The 16,359-nt window shown below is 38.3% G+C and overlaps 2 protein-coding genes across 3 annotated transcripts in view; one reads left to right on the top strand and one right to left on the bottom strand.

The window, feature by feature from the left end:
- The first annotated feature begins 627 nt into the window (after positions 1-627).
- etfa (electron transfer flavoprotein subunit alpha) lies at positions 628-7,053 on the top strand. The gene is made up of 12 exons (XM_008412291.3): positions 628-784; positions 2,004-2,153; positions 2,385-2,466; positions 2,729-2,811; positions 2,903-3,002; positions 3,145-3,255; positions 3,367-3,468; positions 3,579-3,647; positions 3,748-3,830; positions 5,226-5,291; positions 5,445-5,525; positions 6,668-7,053. The coding sequence occupies exons 1-12, from the start codon at positions 746-748 to the stop codon at positions 6,701-6,703; spliced, it is 1,002 nt and encodes a 333-aa protein (XP_008410513.1). The 5' UTR covers positions 628-745; the 3' UTR covers positions 6,704-7,053.
- tmem266 (transmembrane protein 266) overlaps positions 6,665-16,359 on the bottom strand; it is a 31,577-nt gene continuing 21,882 nt past the window's right edge. For both annotated transcript variants that reach the window (XM_008412292.3, XM_008412293.3), the window contains exons 6-11: positions 15,045-15,101; positions 14,800-14,938; positions 13,143-13,258; positions 12,382-12,574; positions 9,612-9,674; positions 6,665-8,650 (exon numbers count right to left, since the gene is read on the bottom strand). In XM_008412292.3, the coding sequence (XP_008410514.2) occupies positions 8,013-8,650; positions 9,612-9,674; positions 12,382-12,574; positions 13,143-13,258; positions 14,800-14,938; positions 15,045-15,101 (1,206 nt within the window). In that variant the 3' untranslated portion in view covers positions 6,665-8,012. The remainder of the gene's footprint in view (positions 8,651-9,611; positions 9,675-12,381; positions 12,575-13,142; positions 13,259-14,799; positions 14,939-15,044; positions 15,102-16,359) is intronic.

Here is a 16,359-nt window from a genome sequence, read left to right on the forward strand (position 1 = left end):
TGACTAAATTTGAAGTAATTTTTTTAAAGCTATGAAACACCAACGTGAAATAATGTGAGAGAGAGCTACACACATGATGCAGGCTAGTACATTTTGATCTTCAGAGGGGAAAAATGTTTATTTATCTTTTTGGTTGCACTATTCTACTATTCTATCTAATATATTTAGGTAGTTTATATATATATATATATATATATATATATATATATATAAACTTGACAGTACTGTGCAAGCAAGTAATTCTTTACTCTCTCTCTCTCTCTCTCTCTCTCTCTCTATATATATATATATATATATATATATATATATATATATATATATATATATATATATATATATATATATATATATATATATATATATATATATATATATATATAATAGAAATTAAATTTAAATATACATATAATAATAGTAATAATAATAATAATAATAATAATAATAATAATAATAATAATAATAATAATAATAATAATTATTATTATTATTATTATTATTATTTTATATGTATATTTAAAATTTATAGAAATGTAAAAAATTTCTATAAATATAGAAAGGATTTTTTTTAAAAATAGAAAAATAAAAAATAACATTTTACAGTTATGAGGCGACCGGGAGAAATGCAACCAAGCTCTCCGGAAAATTCTCGGGATTCTATCGCGAGATTTCCTTACAAACGTCCTTGCGTAAAGTCCATTAGCAGATATCCCTCCGCTGCAGCTAGACGAAACATCAGGTGTCCATTATGAACAGAGTTTTAAGCAAATCATCTCTGAGGAATCTGGTAAGAGTTTAACTGATCTATTACAGCCAATGCGTTGCTCCGTTTTAGGTGTTTAAGGTTCCCGAAGCTATACACATCTTGTTTTTGTTATTGATGCTAACTGGTTAGCTCATTCAGTTGGACTCATTGAGCAATTACTTTATTCTAGATATGCATCGGGTTACTTCTAATGTTGTATCAATTATTATCTGTATGCTTGACAATAGCTGAAACTTAAGGTTTTCGTTTCAGTCAGTTCTCTTTTTGTGTTTGCATCGCTAGCTTAGCGCTTAGCTTGTAATGTTAGTTACGAAACTGCAACTTTGTCAATGACAAACATAGCCATACTATTATGAAATATATTTTAGTTTAATATTAACCACTGTTATACATTATATTTTACTTTCTCTTAAAGTCGTCCCTAGAATTGTTACCTTAACAAGTTTATGTAAACAATAAAGCCTTAATTTTTACATTATCATGCTAATGTAAATATTTAAGCTGATTGAAACTATAAGGTTCCTCTAAAATTCTATATTATTTTTAAAATGTTGAAATGTATGCTCACTCCGTTTATCATTGTTCAGCTGAATAAAATGTACCTTTATTTGAAGCTGTTACTTCTAGACTGTTTTTAACTTTATTAGCATTTAAATGAGAGAAAAAACCCCACTTGCTTTTTTTTGCTGTACTTTATCTGAATGTCCTTTCATATCACGTGTCACATCCATCATGTCCAGATTCGGCTGGTATTGTCCTGTCTTGTTGTGACACAGCTGGATGTGGCTTGTCTAGAGGTTGTTTGCCTGCCATCATAATCTCCCATGTGGACTCTCCCTCCTCACACTAGTTTGTACAGCCTCTTTTCCACAAAATGTCATGTGCTGGTAAAGGATTTCAGTGGTGTGATACATTTGAGTAAATGGAACAGTTTTACATTATTTACACAAAATCCTAAAATGGTTACCATACTCAAACTGCTTTTTATTTGAAACACAAGTTCATAAGTCCAAGAGTTATTACTGATGCTGCTAAAATAATAAGACAATGTTGAATGTGCCATCCTTTCTGAATCTTAATTTTAGGCCTTTTAAAGGCAGGGCATGAGTGTGTTTGAGGACCAAACTGGTATTGAAGAGCTGACAGGTGCCCTCCTGTCCCCGATCTCCCTCCCACCTGTCGGCTCTGTTCGTTCACAGCCTGCGTCCGCACATGGTGACCGATCTGTATTTTCCAACAGACTGGCCTCATCCAGAGGTTTCAGAGCACCTTGGTCGTCGCAGAACACAACAATGACAAGCTGACCCCCATTACTCTCAATGCCATCACTGCTGCCGGTAAGCTGGGCGGAGATGTGTCCTGTCTGGTTGCAGGAACAAACTGTGCAAAGGTAAGAAGTATTTCTGCTGCTAAACGGTCTATTACTAAAACTATATGCACAGCAACTTGTCATAAACACAACTTGCTCCGAAACGGGTTTGTTCATGATCCACACCGTTCAAAGCATCAAGTCCGCGTCTGTTAATTTTGTTAGCCATTAAATATGAATAATAAATGTAGCTATACCATCACTAATGCAAGCCCATGATTGTCAACCCACATCATTTTTCTTTCTTTTGAGGTTGTGGAGGAGATCAGTAAAGTGCAGGGTGTGAAGAAGATTCTGGTGGCTCAGCATGACTCTTACAAAGGTGCCTTGCCAGGTATGTTGTTCATAACACATTTATTGAACAAGTTGTTCCTATTATAATGTTGGTATTTAAATTATTTTTCAATATTGGTACACTTTCAAAGCGAGGACATCATTCAAGTTACCATAAAATCCTTTTTTTTTTTTTTTAACTTGGCACAAAGAGCTTGTTGTTGGATACTTTGGCCAGTGATTTATAGTTGAATATTTATGATTACACTGCAGTTTGAGGTTGAATTTTAATATGATCATATGGTTTTCTGTTTGGTTTGCAGAGGAGTTGACTCCCCTTATCTTGGAAACACAAAAGCAGTTCAACTTTACTCATATCTGTGCAGGTGCATCTGCTTTTGGAAAGGTAAAATCCTGCTACATCCAGGATTCTTTGCCTCCGTCTCTGATCGGTCATGTATGACTTATAACCCTATTCTCATTGCTTCATTCAATAGAATCTGCTTCCTAGAGTTGCTGCCAAGTTGGATGTTGCCCCAGTTTCAGATATTATTGAAATCAAATCTCCAGATACTTTTGTCAGGACTATTTATGCAGGTATGACAACCTTAAGTAGACCACTGCAAATTATTATTCTGAATCAAATTTCTTTTTAAATTATCTATTTTTGACCATTTATTTTGTTGATTTAGCTTCGTTTTTGTGGTGTAGTTCTGAAGTGAAACATATCTCTGTACAGGAAACGCCCTCAGCACGGTGAAATGCAGCGAGGCGGTCAAGGTCTTCACTGTCCGAGGGACGGCGTTCGAAGCCGCCTCAGCAGAGGGAGGAAGTGCTGCTTCAGAAGAAGGTGTTACAGATTCAGCCTTCCGTGTTTGAGTACAGCCTTAAAAAGAAAACAAAGCAAGCTGTGTCGAAATCCTGCCTCGCTCGTACCGATTGTCGCCGTTCTGATTTGCAGTCGCTTCTACTCCTCCTGCTGGAGTTTCCGAGTGGCTCGAGCAAAATTTGACAAAGAGCGACCGTCCTGAGCTGACGAGTGCAAAGGTTGTGGTGTCAGGAGGTATGAACCCACCGCCCGTCTCTGACTCAAGATCTCAAAATGAATTTATCACTGTTAATAATGGGCAGCACAAAAAAAAAGCAGCTAATGTCGAGCTGTTATTTTTCCAGGAAGAGGCTTGAAGAGCGGAGAGAATTTCAAACTGCTTTACGACCTTGCTGACAAATTGAACGCTGCTGGTACGATGAGAAATATGACGGTTCGTTTGTTATAGTTGTGCCGATTGATTAAAATGTAAATCTGTGCTGTTTGTTTTTTTTATTTTATTTTTTATTGCAGTCGGTGCATCCAGAGCTGCAGTGGATGCTGGGTTCGTCCCTAATGACATGCAAGTTGGACAGACTGGAAAGATCGTAGCCCCCGTATGTTCAACCTTACATCAGTTGAATGTTTGTGGGAAACACGTGATCAGCAAATGAAGGGAACGTTAGGAAATTGACTAACTTGTGGTTAAAGAGATGAAGCTGTTTTCATCTTTAAAATTTGAGCAGATCTTAAGCTCAACTGCAGCATTAATGTTGAACACTTTACTGTGAGAATCGTCTGCTATCCTCTACACAACAATTCAGCGAGACGGCGATGGCTGCTCCTTTCGAAAAGCTTAACTTCCTATTATGATTCAGCCAGGATACCCCAGCTGTGATTATCCACACATTAGGCTCCTTTGAAATGTGCCTGCTGGCACATTTAGCGGCCCTAAGTGATTTAGCTGATCCATTAGAGCAGAATGGAGTGGATGTCTGACCAGAGCCTCAGACGTGTCGTTTTCATCATTTTTTTTTTTCCCCCAGTTTGCATTAGATCACTCTTGGGTACTATACTTCCTCTGAATCCTCAGTTGGAACATTCACTGTATAGTTCAGGTTCAGGTCTCTGACACTTTTTACGAAAAAATATGTTAAGTGTGTAAATGAATTTGTAAAGTTTTGCTTTTTAACTTCAGAGCATTCATTTCATTTTGGTGTTCCAGAAAAATCCCTTGAAAGTAAATGCAACATTTTGTTGTTGTTGAAGATTAGGATGTTTAAGATGATATAATTTGTAATTCACATTGTTCACTACTCTTCAGTATAGCACACACAGTTTAAGAGAATGACAAAATACCGTGCAAGTGTGAAATATCGGTCACCAAGTCTCCGGTGACCAATATTTGCCTTGGTGACCAATCTTTGTTGTCAGATGATGCCAATATTTAGCTTAGCAAAGCAATTCTTGCTCACTGCAAAGTACGTTTGAGAATATGAAATGATGCTGTGGGATCCTTTCTAAAGGCTCTGGAAATTACAGTGATTAACATAATAATTATTTTATTTGATACACTGGAATGTCTTAAAGAATAAAATCTGGTAAATACTACCAGTCAATTGAAACAAAGGTTTTTAGTGGGTCTTTCAACAGGATAATTTTGCTAAACTTATGGCCAAGTCAACACAAAACTCTGGATTATCTCTCTTGATTTGTGATGCTTCTCTCTGTATGTAAAATATAAAAGACCACCAGGTGTTGCTGTTTTTTTTTTTCCCTAAGCAAACTGTGGTTGCATAGCATTGATGGGCATCATCATTTGTGCAACCAATGAGTTTGGTAAATACTGCTGCAATGAAAAATGCATTGGTTTTTCTTTTTTCTTTTCACACATCAACGACTTTATAGTGAAAAACTTTGCTGCAGGTTTCATTAAACATCTGACCTGGATTTTCAGTGCCGGTTCAGCACGGTTAGTCACGACTAACCTCTATTCATGTTTCATTTCTTAGGAGCTGTACATTGCAGTTGGAATCTCTGGAGCAATCCAACACCTGGCTGGAATGAAAGACAGCAAAGTAAAGTTGGAGAACAAAGACAAACATTTTATTTTTTACAAATCCATTTTTCTGCTTTCCTGTGCCTTCATGCCTCATTTAGTTAAGCCAGTAATAGTGGTGTTTTACACAGATTTCAGGCATTTCTAATATATTGTTTTTTTCCCTTTTTAGACTATTGTTGCCATCAACAAAGACCCTGAAGCTCCCATTTTCCAGGTGGCTGACTATGGCCTTGTGGCGGATCTTTTTAAGGCGAGTGTCTATGAGCAAAACAAACTCGTATTAAGGTCTGACAAACCCAATGTTTTATTAGCTTTTAGTCCAGAATAACAGTCGGAATATAACATTTGTTTCCTGACTTATAAATTTTGCAGGATGCCTTATTCCACCTAATGGAAATGTGCAACTGCTGAATTATTAAGCTCTTGAATTAATCTAAGGAGGGTTCTGGCTGGTGCGTGCTGCCATGAGGAGACCACATTAGCATCTCAGGAGATATCAAAACTGATCAATAGCCGGATAAGAGTTGGCCTCGGTTGGCGTGAGCTTCGACTTGCCAGACCTCTTATACGCTCAGTTGCGTTCTTGTGTCAAGTTGGTGCTCGGGGATATCGAGCCAGGCGCGTTGGCATGACTAACACTGGAGTCCAGTGCCGTCTGTGAAAGGCTAGCAGGTTATATTTTCATGTGTGTCCTGTTGGTCATGTTTTATTTAGCCCCGCAGTAGTGGCTGAGCAGCCCAGGTGTCCTGACAAACTCTGTAGGAGTGATTAGGAATAAGCTGGTGGCAGCAGAGTTGTGACCTGCTGGGTGAGATCATCTTACATGTGATCACTCCTCAGATAACTGATTAAAATGGATGGGCTCTCTACTTTTTTCCTAAATGGACATTGATACCCTGCAGGAACTCGGGCAGTGACTGATGATTCTCCTCGGACGCCGCTCGAGTCAAATGCGGAGGCATGTGAATAAATTAGCATGCATATTCGTCTGAAGCAGGCGCTCGAGTCTCTAGCATCATGCCAAAAGGATTCATACCTCTCAAGCTTCTCCGCTTTTTGTGACGTTGCAACCACAAACTGCCGGATCACGTTGAGATTTCGTTGGACGTGTCAAGACAAAGTAGTGCATTATTTTGGGGGGAGGGGGATGAAAAGTAGTTTTATTTATTAGCTTTTTTTTTTTCTCCAGCCTTTTTTCCTTTGATACCCCATAAATTAAATGCACTGCAATAAACTCCCCTCAGAAGTCACATAGATACTAGAGTTCATGATTTAGAATTTTAATCTCTTCTTTGAAGGCCTAAGAGATTTATTAGAGAACATTGATGAACATTATGTAAGTAATGCCGCTGGTGACGACACAAAAATAATTTCATCCGTTTTTCTCCAAAGGCTGTTCCTGAGATGACGGAAGCTCTGAGCAAGTGAGGGGAAATCGAACCAGCGCTTTGTCGAGCAGATGGAATAAATAGGAGAGCAACCATAGGAAACAGTCACTGATCTAACACATTGTTGAATCTGTATGTTGGTGTTCTACAAAATCTCGTCATTCTTTTAAATTCCAGTTTTTGACGTAGACTGCAGGTATCAGATGGTTAATGGATAACCTCTGCTTTTATCTTTTTGCTTTCTGTAGTACATGTAAATTGTATTTAAAGTCTTGGGACGGTACTTTGGGATGTCTGAATTTTACGTGCAAGATGTCTCAAAGGAAATGTACAGCAAGTAAAAAGATGCTTTTTGAAAAGCAGTGTATTAAACACACAGCTCAAAACATCTATGAATTTGCCCTTTTTTTTTGCTTTTTATTAAGTTGCAGCATTGCTTTACCTTGATCAGAGAAACGTTTAAAAAGTTTCCAATGTGGTCACAAATCCTAAAGGTTCATGCTATCATTTTTTTTTCTTTTTGCACTTTATTTAAACTTCTCATATTTCTTGCTGTTTTGTGAGACAGTCATACTCATTTGTGAATATTTACACAAAAGTATGTAAAACAAACAAAATTTATTTAAGCTTACATGAAACCTGAAGGGTTTTAAATACCTTAATGTGGTTTGGCAAAATCTTGAATAATCTTATTAAACTGGGGTCGGACAGTTTCCAGTCATGACACCTGGAGTAATTACAAATCATCTGACATTTTAAAAGTCCAAAGATAAAATTCCTTTAACTCTGACTGTAGATGAAAATGTAGAAAGTCAAAGAATAGAAGTTGAGATGATTTTTTGCCCTGCAGGAGTCCATCGAGAAGGACTGTTAATGAATTTGGAGATTCTGACTTAGACACTGCTGCCTGTTTCCAGGTGATGTAATGAGACGAGATTTGGAGAGCTCTAAAGTGTAAGAACAATAACGTTAAGCCCTCAGCACCATCATCTTCCCCTCTTCATATTCTAAAAAAAAAAAAAAGAAAACATATGAAAAGCAAACTTGTTTGCACAGGCTGTTTTTTTTTTTTTGTTTGTTTGTAATGCCAGACCTTGTTCACGCTGCTGGTTTGTGTTAGGAAAAGTAAGAAATTGTCAATTCCTGAAAAGTGTAGCCTGATGAATAATCTGTCTATATTTTATCAGTGCCCCCTGTGGTGAGTTCATCCTCTTACGTCCCAGCAATATAAAGAGGATTAAAGGCAGAGTTCATGTGCCAGTGACTTGTCAGGGTAATTGAGGTTTTTCTTTTTTTTTTTTTTGCATTTGATCAGACGAGTACGCCTCGATAGCTGGTCTGTGAAGTTCCTACGCTTCTGACAGGCGGTTGACTGAAGTCTCCACTGATCCCATCATCCTGTACTTCTCCTCGATCAGAGGCTCGTTACCCTGCAGGTGGATAACAGGCTTGCTGTGAAGCCCGATCCGGCTCTCTTGGTTCCTCTTGTTATAAATGTTCAGTCTGCGCTCCAGCTCTGGGCTGGTTTTGGTGGAACCGGTCGGACTGGGCGGTTTCAGATTAACGGGATCCAAGCCCTTCTGAGCGAGACAGGAGTCCTCAGAAAGCGAGTAGAGCAGCTCCTGCACCACGGCGCTGGGGCTCCCCCGCGGCTGGGGGCCCAGGGCCAGCGGGCTGCTGTACGGTGGCGGGTAGCAGCGCTGGTCACTGTAGTCCGTGGAGGTGGAGGCCTCGCGCACCGTGGAGCTGCAGTCCATGCTGGAGCCCAGCGTGTGGCTGCTGATGCTGTGCTGACGGGCGCTGAAGCTGCTGCGGGACACGGCGGTGGTGGACGCCTCGCTCACAGAGCTGCTGGTGCGCTGCAGTCGGCTGGACGGCGCCGCGTCGGCACTCACTAAGGTAGAGGGAAGCTGGCTGGGGTTGTTGGGCAGATGGACATCTATCGCTGCCGTGGTGATGACACGGGCTGGGTCTGGGATCCCCATGTCTGCAACAAATAATAATAATATATATATATATATATTTTTAAATAAAACAACCTTGGAATAAAGTCATCTTGCAGAACATTTGTGTACCTTTGAACTTTGTCGTCTTTTGTCACATTACACCAACAAACTTCAATGCATTTTGAGTTTTGTACGACTCACAAAACTAAACAAGGGCATTATTGTGAAGCGAAAGAACAGGAAAAAATATCAAAAATCTTCACAAATGAAGACTTGACCTGGTGTACCTTTATATTCACCCCCCTTTACTTTGATGCTGCTAAATAAAATGCAGTGGAAGCTGTTGCCTTTAAAAGTAACCTAAATTAGTAAAATAGGGTCCACCTGTGTATAATTTAGTCAAAACATGAGTAGAGCTGTTCTATGAAGACCTCAGGGGCTTGTTAGAGCACATTAGTGACTGAATAGGTTCCCGACAAACAAGGAAAGTGGAAGAAGATGCTTTAGTCAAATTTGACAAGAACTGAACTTTTTGGTCCAACGTGCAGAACAGTGAACACACTTAACACTAAATTCCCACCTTAAAACATGGTAGTGGCAGCCTCATGCTGTGGGGATGCCTTTATTAAACAGGGACTTTAAAAATGATCAGATTGACTGGATAGTAGGCAGAGCTAAATCCTGGACAGAGACCTAAAAGAAGCTGCAAAAGTTCTTCCAGTGGAATTACGACCTTAAACTACAGAGGAAGTTTAGGGTTGTCATCTATTCACAGTAGATTCATGTCTGCCAATAGAAGCTTTTCTGTCTGATTTTCCTAAGATGGTTGGACAAAAGTCTGAGCTATTTTCCTTTTTTAACAACTATGGACTGCTTGTTGTTGCGCTAACCATCGGAACTCCAGTTTTTTGTACCAGTAGTTGCAATGTGACAAAATGGGGAAAAACTTCAAAGAGAACAAACGGCCTACAAAAATCACAGTTTTGGTTTGCTGATACTCACCGCTGCTTGGCTCGCTGTAGTACTGGCTGATGTAGTTATTCATGTCATCCTGACCATGATGATCTGAAAATAGAAAAAAAAAGGATAAAACTCATCCCAGTGTAAATATAGTGTACACTACAGTAGTTACAAATTAACGGTAAAACACAAAATCAGTGTAAATTACATAAGAAAGAAGAAAGTTATTCCCCAAAAGCCTCATTTATGATAATACAACCTCTGAGGATTATTAAAATGGAGCTACGGTAACAAATAAGTAGTAAATAATAAATAAAATGCATGAGAAAATATGTGTAATAGTACACAATTGTTAGATGTATAATATTAACGATATCTACATCTTTCTGTGTAATAACTAGTTAACAATATTTTTTATGCAACTTTTTACAGGTGAGCCCGAGGAATATTTGCTTACTGATAATGAAGGTTTTTTTTGTTTGTTTTGATATGTTAAGCAAATAAAATTAAACCAAATTCAAAACAAGTAAACTATCAAAAGCAAACTCTGTATTACATTGTAATAAATGACTCACTATGCAGTTGAGTCAGTATAATAAAGTGACATACATACTGAGATTACGTTGAAGTTTTTAAACATAATTTAAAGATTCATTTCTGTTGCAGACAAATTTAAATGTAAAAACTAATCAAAAAATCAAACTAAATTCTTCAACAAAAAAACAATAATTAAATGACACAAATTCCTAAACATTTCTAATCCAATTAGATAAAAATGATGCTTTCAGATAAATTTGTGACACATTCGCATTTTACAAATATACACTTTTAGAAACGTCTCTCTGCGTAACTGTTGATATGCCCGACTCCACAGTGTATTGATTTATGCTTGGGGGCGGGGGTGTGTATTTTTATGAGTCTGTCCTCATTGTTCAGTCCAAACAGCGACAGACACTATTCCCCAAAATGATCAATACCACTTGAGTGTGAGACTTTCAAGCCCAGCTGAAACGCAGTCCGACTTCAAACATGGCGTCTGTTTCGCGTCGTGATTTATAACGGCGATAAAGAAAATGCTTCGGTGTTGTGAGCCCCTGACATCACCTGTACAGACAGTGCTCTGTGTCCTCTGAGTTATGAGCCGTCTCCGTGTGAGAGGTTTATAGTCCAGGCTCTGGCTCACTAGGTGATGTATAGTGCAGGCGTGGCACCAGAATTTTGATGAGGAAGGTGAGAAGATTTATTCTGAGAGACACCAACACCCTAACACCGTCTGATGAATGTTTATTCTGTGGAGGATAAAGGAAGTCGTGCTGCATTTTCTGCAAATTCTTGTCTTCGTTTGCTAATTTTGTTGCCTCCAGCAAGCCAAGTTGTCAAATATTCCTTATAAAGACAACTAGACAAATTGTGAAACTATATGTTGGACAATATGCAGAGGCAGCGGTAATATCAGTTCTGCACTTTTGTGACATCTTAACAAGTTTTTAACATTGCTCAAATCTGACCTGAAGTGTACAATAAATAAATCACACAATAGATTCCACAATGCTGTTTTATATCAAATAAAAATTAAGCACAAGCAGAAAAGCTGTGGGAGGAAAAATAAGAACATCCTCCAAGCTTCTGTAGGATTAAGGAGAAGCGGTAGCAGCCTAATGCTGGTGTTTAAATCACTAATTACCAGATGATTAACGGTGTGACCACACCGATGAGAGCAGGAGCAACGACTTTATGACGAGTGCTGCTGATAGTCAGTTCAACAAACTGAAGATCAGAAATATTTAACAGAGCGGTGAATCTTTTCAGGAGTTGACATCCTTGAAAATTCTGAACATGCACCTCTGAGAAAAAGTAAAAAAAATATATATATATATTTTCAGATTCCAGTTTCAGAGTTAGCATGTTAAATGTTACAGTTCATTACAGTAGAATAGATAAAGAAACCAGAAGTATCTGCTATGAAGGCTCACTGCTAAAGGTGTCTCAACAAGACTTTGAATCATAGAGCATACTCAAGATTTTTTTTCATAGCTACTTTTTAATTTTGCCCTTACGTAATGACAGTTTTGAATGTGCTGTGCTTTTTTTTTTTTTTTGGACAACTGAGATTAGTTTGAAATAATTCCAGAAATAGATAAGGCCAGATCATGATCATTGGGTCCTGACATATAAAACACGGAGTAATATTTTTATTGGGACCGTATTGTCAGAATCAGGAAGAAGGCCTGGAGGGGAAAACGTCTTCTAAAAGACCTCTAGAAAGCCCAAGAGAGCTATTGTTCATGTCCACTTTAAAAGATTTAAAAGGTCCATCGGTTTGGAAGGAACATTTGCAGAAACAAATGGTGACTTGGATGTATCCTAGGGTGAACTAACTTAGTTCTTTTTTTTGGCTTTATGGCTTTCAATTGTTAACACAGTTTATATGCCTGTCTATCTTTATAAGGACACGCTGCATTTATTGCCACAGATTGTTTCACAAAATCTTCCCCGCATTTTTTTCAACCATTTCTTTTTCCTCAGCGGACAGTTTTAAAGGCTCTGATTTATTTAAGAACAAAAGAATGGCAAACGAATCAGAAAGAAGTGAATCTTTCTAATGTTCCAAATAATTTGATAGCAACCCTTTTTGTCATAATTTTTATTTTTTTTTTGCTGCTTGTTTACTGTCCATCCCAAACTTTACAATTAAACCTTCAGCTCCTTTCAAGATATTCAATTTCTCCACCATCTGTTAGTGGAAGACCGTCTTTCCTCATCCTTTTAGTTCTCATTAATAAACCACAGCTGGATGTTTTGGGTGGGTTACCTGCAGCCCCCCGAGGTTCCCTAACTTTGGCTGGTCTGTGATGGTCAGAGGCCCCTGCTGCCAACCCGTCCACCTCCTGGAAGCTGCTGCTCTGTTTCCCCCACATATGGTGGATCTGCATGGCGGCTTCACGCTCTGCTACCAGGTCCAGATCCTGCTGGGCCAGGTGGGCCCTCAGCTGTCTGATTTCAAACTGGGCGGAAGAAAATCGAAGGAAAAAGAGAACATATGAGGAATTTCAGTAAATAGTGATACAGTGATAACTGATGTTTTTCAGTTCAAAGAATTTATTTACAGTGCTGCGAGAGAGAGTTTGCCTCCTTACAGAAGCCCTTCAATTTTCTTTTCTCTTGGTTTGTTGGTTTATAGATGTTTTTCATTACACTACTTTTTACATTTGGCTTTGTTAGCTTTGTCTTGTATCGAAACGTATTTAATTTGTCTGAAACATTTAAGAGTGACCAAAAAAAAAAAAAGAAGAAATCTGCAAGGAAGTAAATACTTTTTAAACTGAAGGTTATATTATTTGCAGATTTTCCAAATGTGAAAAAATTAAAAATTAATAATTAATTATAAAATATAGAGCACCTTCAAACAGATGTTACAACCATAGTGTAATTTGTTTTTGTTGTTTTGTTTGTTTTTAATATACATTTTGCCTGGAGGTGTAAGAGCTTCTCTCGTGTGGCATTTTGCTGCCCTCTGCTGGTTCCACGCTGCTACAAACCGACATAAGAGAGAAGAACTAAGTGAGAACTTACAGCTTGTTCTTGGCAGATCTGGGTTAGCCGATCAAGCTGCTCCTCCCGCACTGCTTTGGCCTTTTCGTACTGCTGGATCTCCAGCTCCGTTTCCACCTTCACTTGCAGAACATATGCTGGAAAACAAAACAGACTGATGTAAGTTTTTTTAAACTTAATTTGTGTAATGTTTAGCTAGAGGGAAACTTTCCAGAGAAAAGCACCAGATGGGAGTAAAGCAATTCTGGAGTTGTAGTACATAAAGACTTAATAATTCACATGTCTACATCATGTCTGCATCTGACAGTTCATAGCATCAGTAATGTTTTCAGCCTCATGTTGGGTTGCAGTTACATTTATGGACATACTGCAAATGTTGGAGGAGACAAAACTTTGCTTATACACAAAGCCAGTATAAAGCACATGAAAACTACCTCTAAGACATTGTCATAAGTTTCTAAACGCTTTCAAAAGTGGAGATGATATAATTTTTGTACAAATTTTAAGTGAAGATGTTAATCTTGGGTTTGAAAGCTCTGTAAGGTTTATTAGCAAAGAAACAGAGTATAAGATGCAAATAATGAGCCAACAGACAAGAAAGCCATCTTAAGTTTTTTACACCACTGAATACATCCTAAGTATGGTGGGACAGGTTGTTTTACATTTGAGAAAATGTTTCGACCAAAATGCTGCAGATGCCCATCTGACTGATTAATGCTGTGGTTCAGATTAATAAGCAGACTTTATGCAACCAGTCATGTCTGTTTTTCTTCTGCATGTTTTAGGCACATTTAACTTTATAGGCAACCTTAATATTACATGTGAAAAACAAATGTTACACACAATTAATAATAAAGTCGATAATAGAAAATGTTTTTTTCTCATTGGCGTTGCACCCAAGCCTGAAATGAGCCTGATGTTTATGTATTTTTAGATTAGTCTTATATTTGACAAATTAAATTTTCACAGCTTGTAGAATTTTCTGGAATTTTACCCTGAAATATGTCCATACTGAGGGCTTCACTTTGTTTACTTTTCTCATGCACGTTTTGTGGCATGCGATAAATGCTTTTGATTTTGGGAGTAAAAATAGTGCTTTAGTGCCTTAAAATGTTAATAGATTAATTTAAAATAACGGCAATAAGTAAGTTTTAAGTGGCAGCCATAGTCCCCGGGCCACCAGGTGGCGCCCTTACGCTGCTGAACTCATATCAAACACTTGATCTGATGTTGATTACAAGAATGAACATAATTTAAAAATTTGCTCCTACAGTCTCTGAATGGCAAATTTAGTATAGTCAAAAAATTGTTTACATTTTCAATAATAAATCTCTAAGTATTATTGTCATCATTCAATGGAAACTGTTCATAGTTTGAAGGTGTATTAACAGTCATTATTAAGTGCAACATAAATGATGCTCAGGGCGCCATACAATATTTATTTTAACTCATCTTGCATTTCAATGAAAAACCACACGAGGGGAGCAACGTGTTTAGTTCTGTATGATCAATGAGCTTTTAGGAGCTTCGCAGGTGACTTTTGATAAATGACGCCTTGCCCATTATGAGGAAAAACTAAAACAAACAAATAAATCTCAAGACTCAACACAGCGAGTGCGGCGCATTATCCGTCTGTGTGAAGAGAGGACGGAGGAGACGTCGGCCCCTCCTGGCTCACCGTCAATGATTCTCTTAACCCTCCAGATGCGCAGCGAGATAATGAGGCCGATGGCGTCCCAGGGGCTGCTGGGGCCGTTGGCCACTGTGGAGGCCACCATGGGGGCCAAAGAGAGAACGATGACAGCTCCATCAAACACCTGCAACAAAAAAAAAAAAAAAAAAAAAAGAGGCAACCCTTGAGTTATAACACCTGCAGAAAAAGAAGCCATCGATTTACTTCTCGTGGGACACATGAGAGCTCACCTCTACTTTGTTCTCAATGTAATCCCATATCCCCAGCACCACAATCCTGAACACCGTCTGAGAGCAGCAACGAGACAGAAAAAAAAATTGAAACATGTGGAGTAACTGTAGATGTTAAACCCCACACTAAGCATAGTTTAATTCATGCATTTTCTTAATTTCTCCAATTTACCAGACACAGTTTCACGTAACACAAGCAAAGCTATAGTATTTCATGTCTACTGCAGCTTTGCTCCTTTTCTGCAACCTGAAAAGCCCTTTTAAAAGTTTACATTAGAGCAGCACGAACTTCCCTTTGTGCCAAAATCATAAGAAAGTCCTGACTGCTTACATTCATTGGGAACCTGGCAAAACATGTGTCAGTGTTTTTATAACTTTAACATGAACTGCAGCTATAATAGAACTGTTTAAATAATCTCAATCTCTGTCTGTCATTGTCCGCATACCTCAGTGTGTCCGTTCTTCTTGAGCTCACACTCCTGTCATCACGCTGCCTTGTCTGCTCACTAACCATGGCATTTTGGCTGCAGATGCATACACACAGTACCTTGCACGCCCCCTCGGACTTTTTTGCAGTTTGTCATGTTACAAGTACAAACTTTAATAAGATGTGTTGGAATTTTATCAGATCAACACAAGGCGATGGATATTTGTGAAGTGGAAGGAAAATAATACTATAGTTTTGAGTTTATGTTTTTGCAAATTAAGATCTAGAAATCACTGCATACCTCACATATTCCCCATTCAGTTCACCATATATGGCAAATGGAGAAAAGAGCAGCTTTACCCTCTGATAGAAGGTACTTCACCTATATCCTCCCCTACATCTCTTCGTATAAGCTCTGAGGCATTAAGTTTGCTTGAGTGTGTTGCAACGTGCAATGGGGGAAGTGAGAGCTCACTAACGCCCGTGTGTGTGTGCTGATGTTGACACGAATGCAGAGATATGCAAGAAGAGCTTTTCAGGTACCAACTTTTCCAGGACCTTAATTCCGTGCGTAGTTCTTGTGCAAACGTTCTAAGCACTAGTTTGTGTTTATCTAACACAAAAGAGAAATGAAAAAGACATATGAATATATGCTGACGTACAACGTGGCTGTCATTATAGACGTGAACCAACATCACAACGACTTAATAAAGACATAAGAGCTTAGCACAGACATGCAACCACGTCTTCAGCTCTTTTGTTTTCACAATGCAAAACAGTTGGGTATCTGTAGGTGACTCTATTTTAATATCACCGTTTTACAGTAAAAATAATGTATTCAGTTTCACTAACAGAAATGTAGCTGATTTTTTTTTGTTTTCACTCTTC

Source organism: Poecilia reticulata, chromosome 6 (genome assembly GCF_904066995.2).
Source record: "Poecilia reticulata chromosome 6, P_reticulata-male-v2, whole genome shotgun sequence".
NCBI lineage: Eukaryota > Metazoa > Chordata > Actinopteri > Cyprinodontiformes > Poeciliidae > Poecilia > Poecilia reticulata.

Coding starts and splice junctions, on each gene's coding strand:
- etfa (XM_008412291.3), top strand. CDS start 746: ATGAACAGAGTTTTAAGCAAATCATCTCTGAGGAATCTG. Junction 3,469..3,578: donor AAAGGTTGTGGTGTCAGGAG/GTATGAACCCAC, acceptor TTATTTTTCCAG/GAAGAGGCTTGAAGAGCGGA. Junction 5,292..5,444: donor CTGGAATGAAAGACAGCAAA/GTAAAGTTGGAG, acceptor TTCCCTTTTTAG/ACTATTGTTGCCATCAACAA.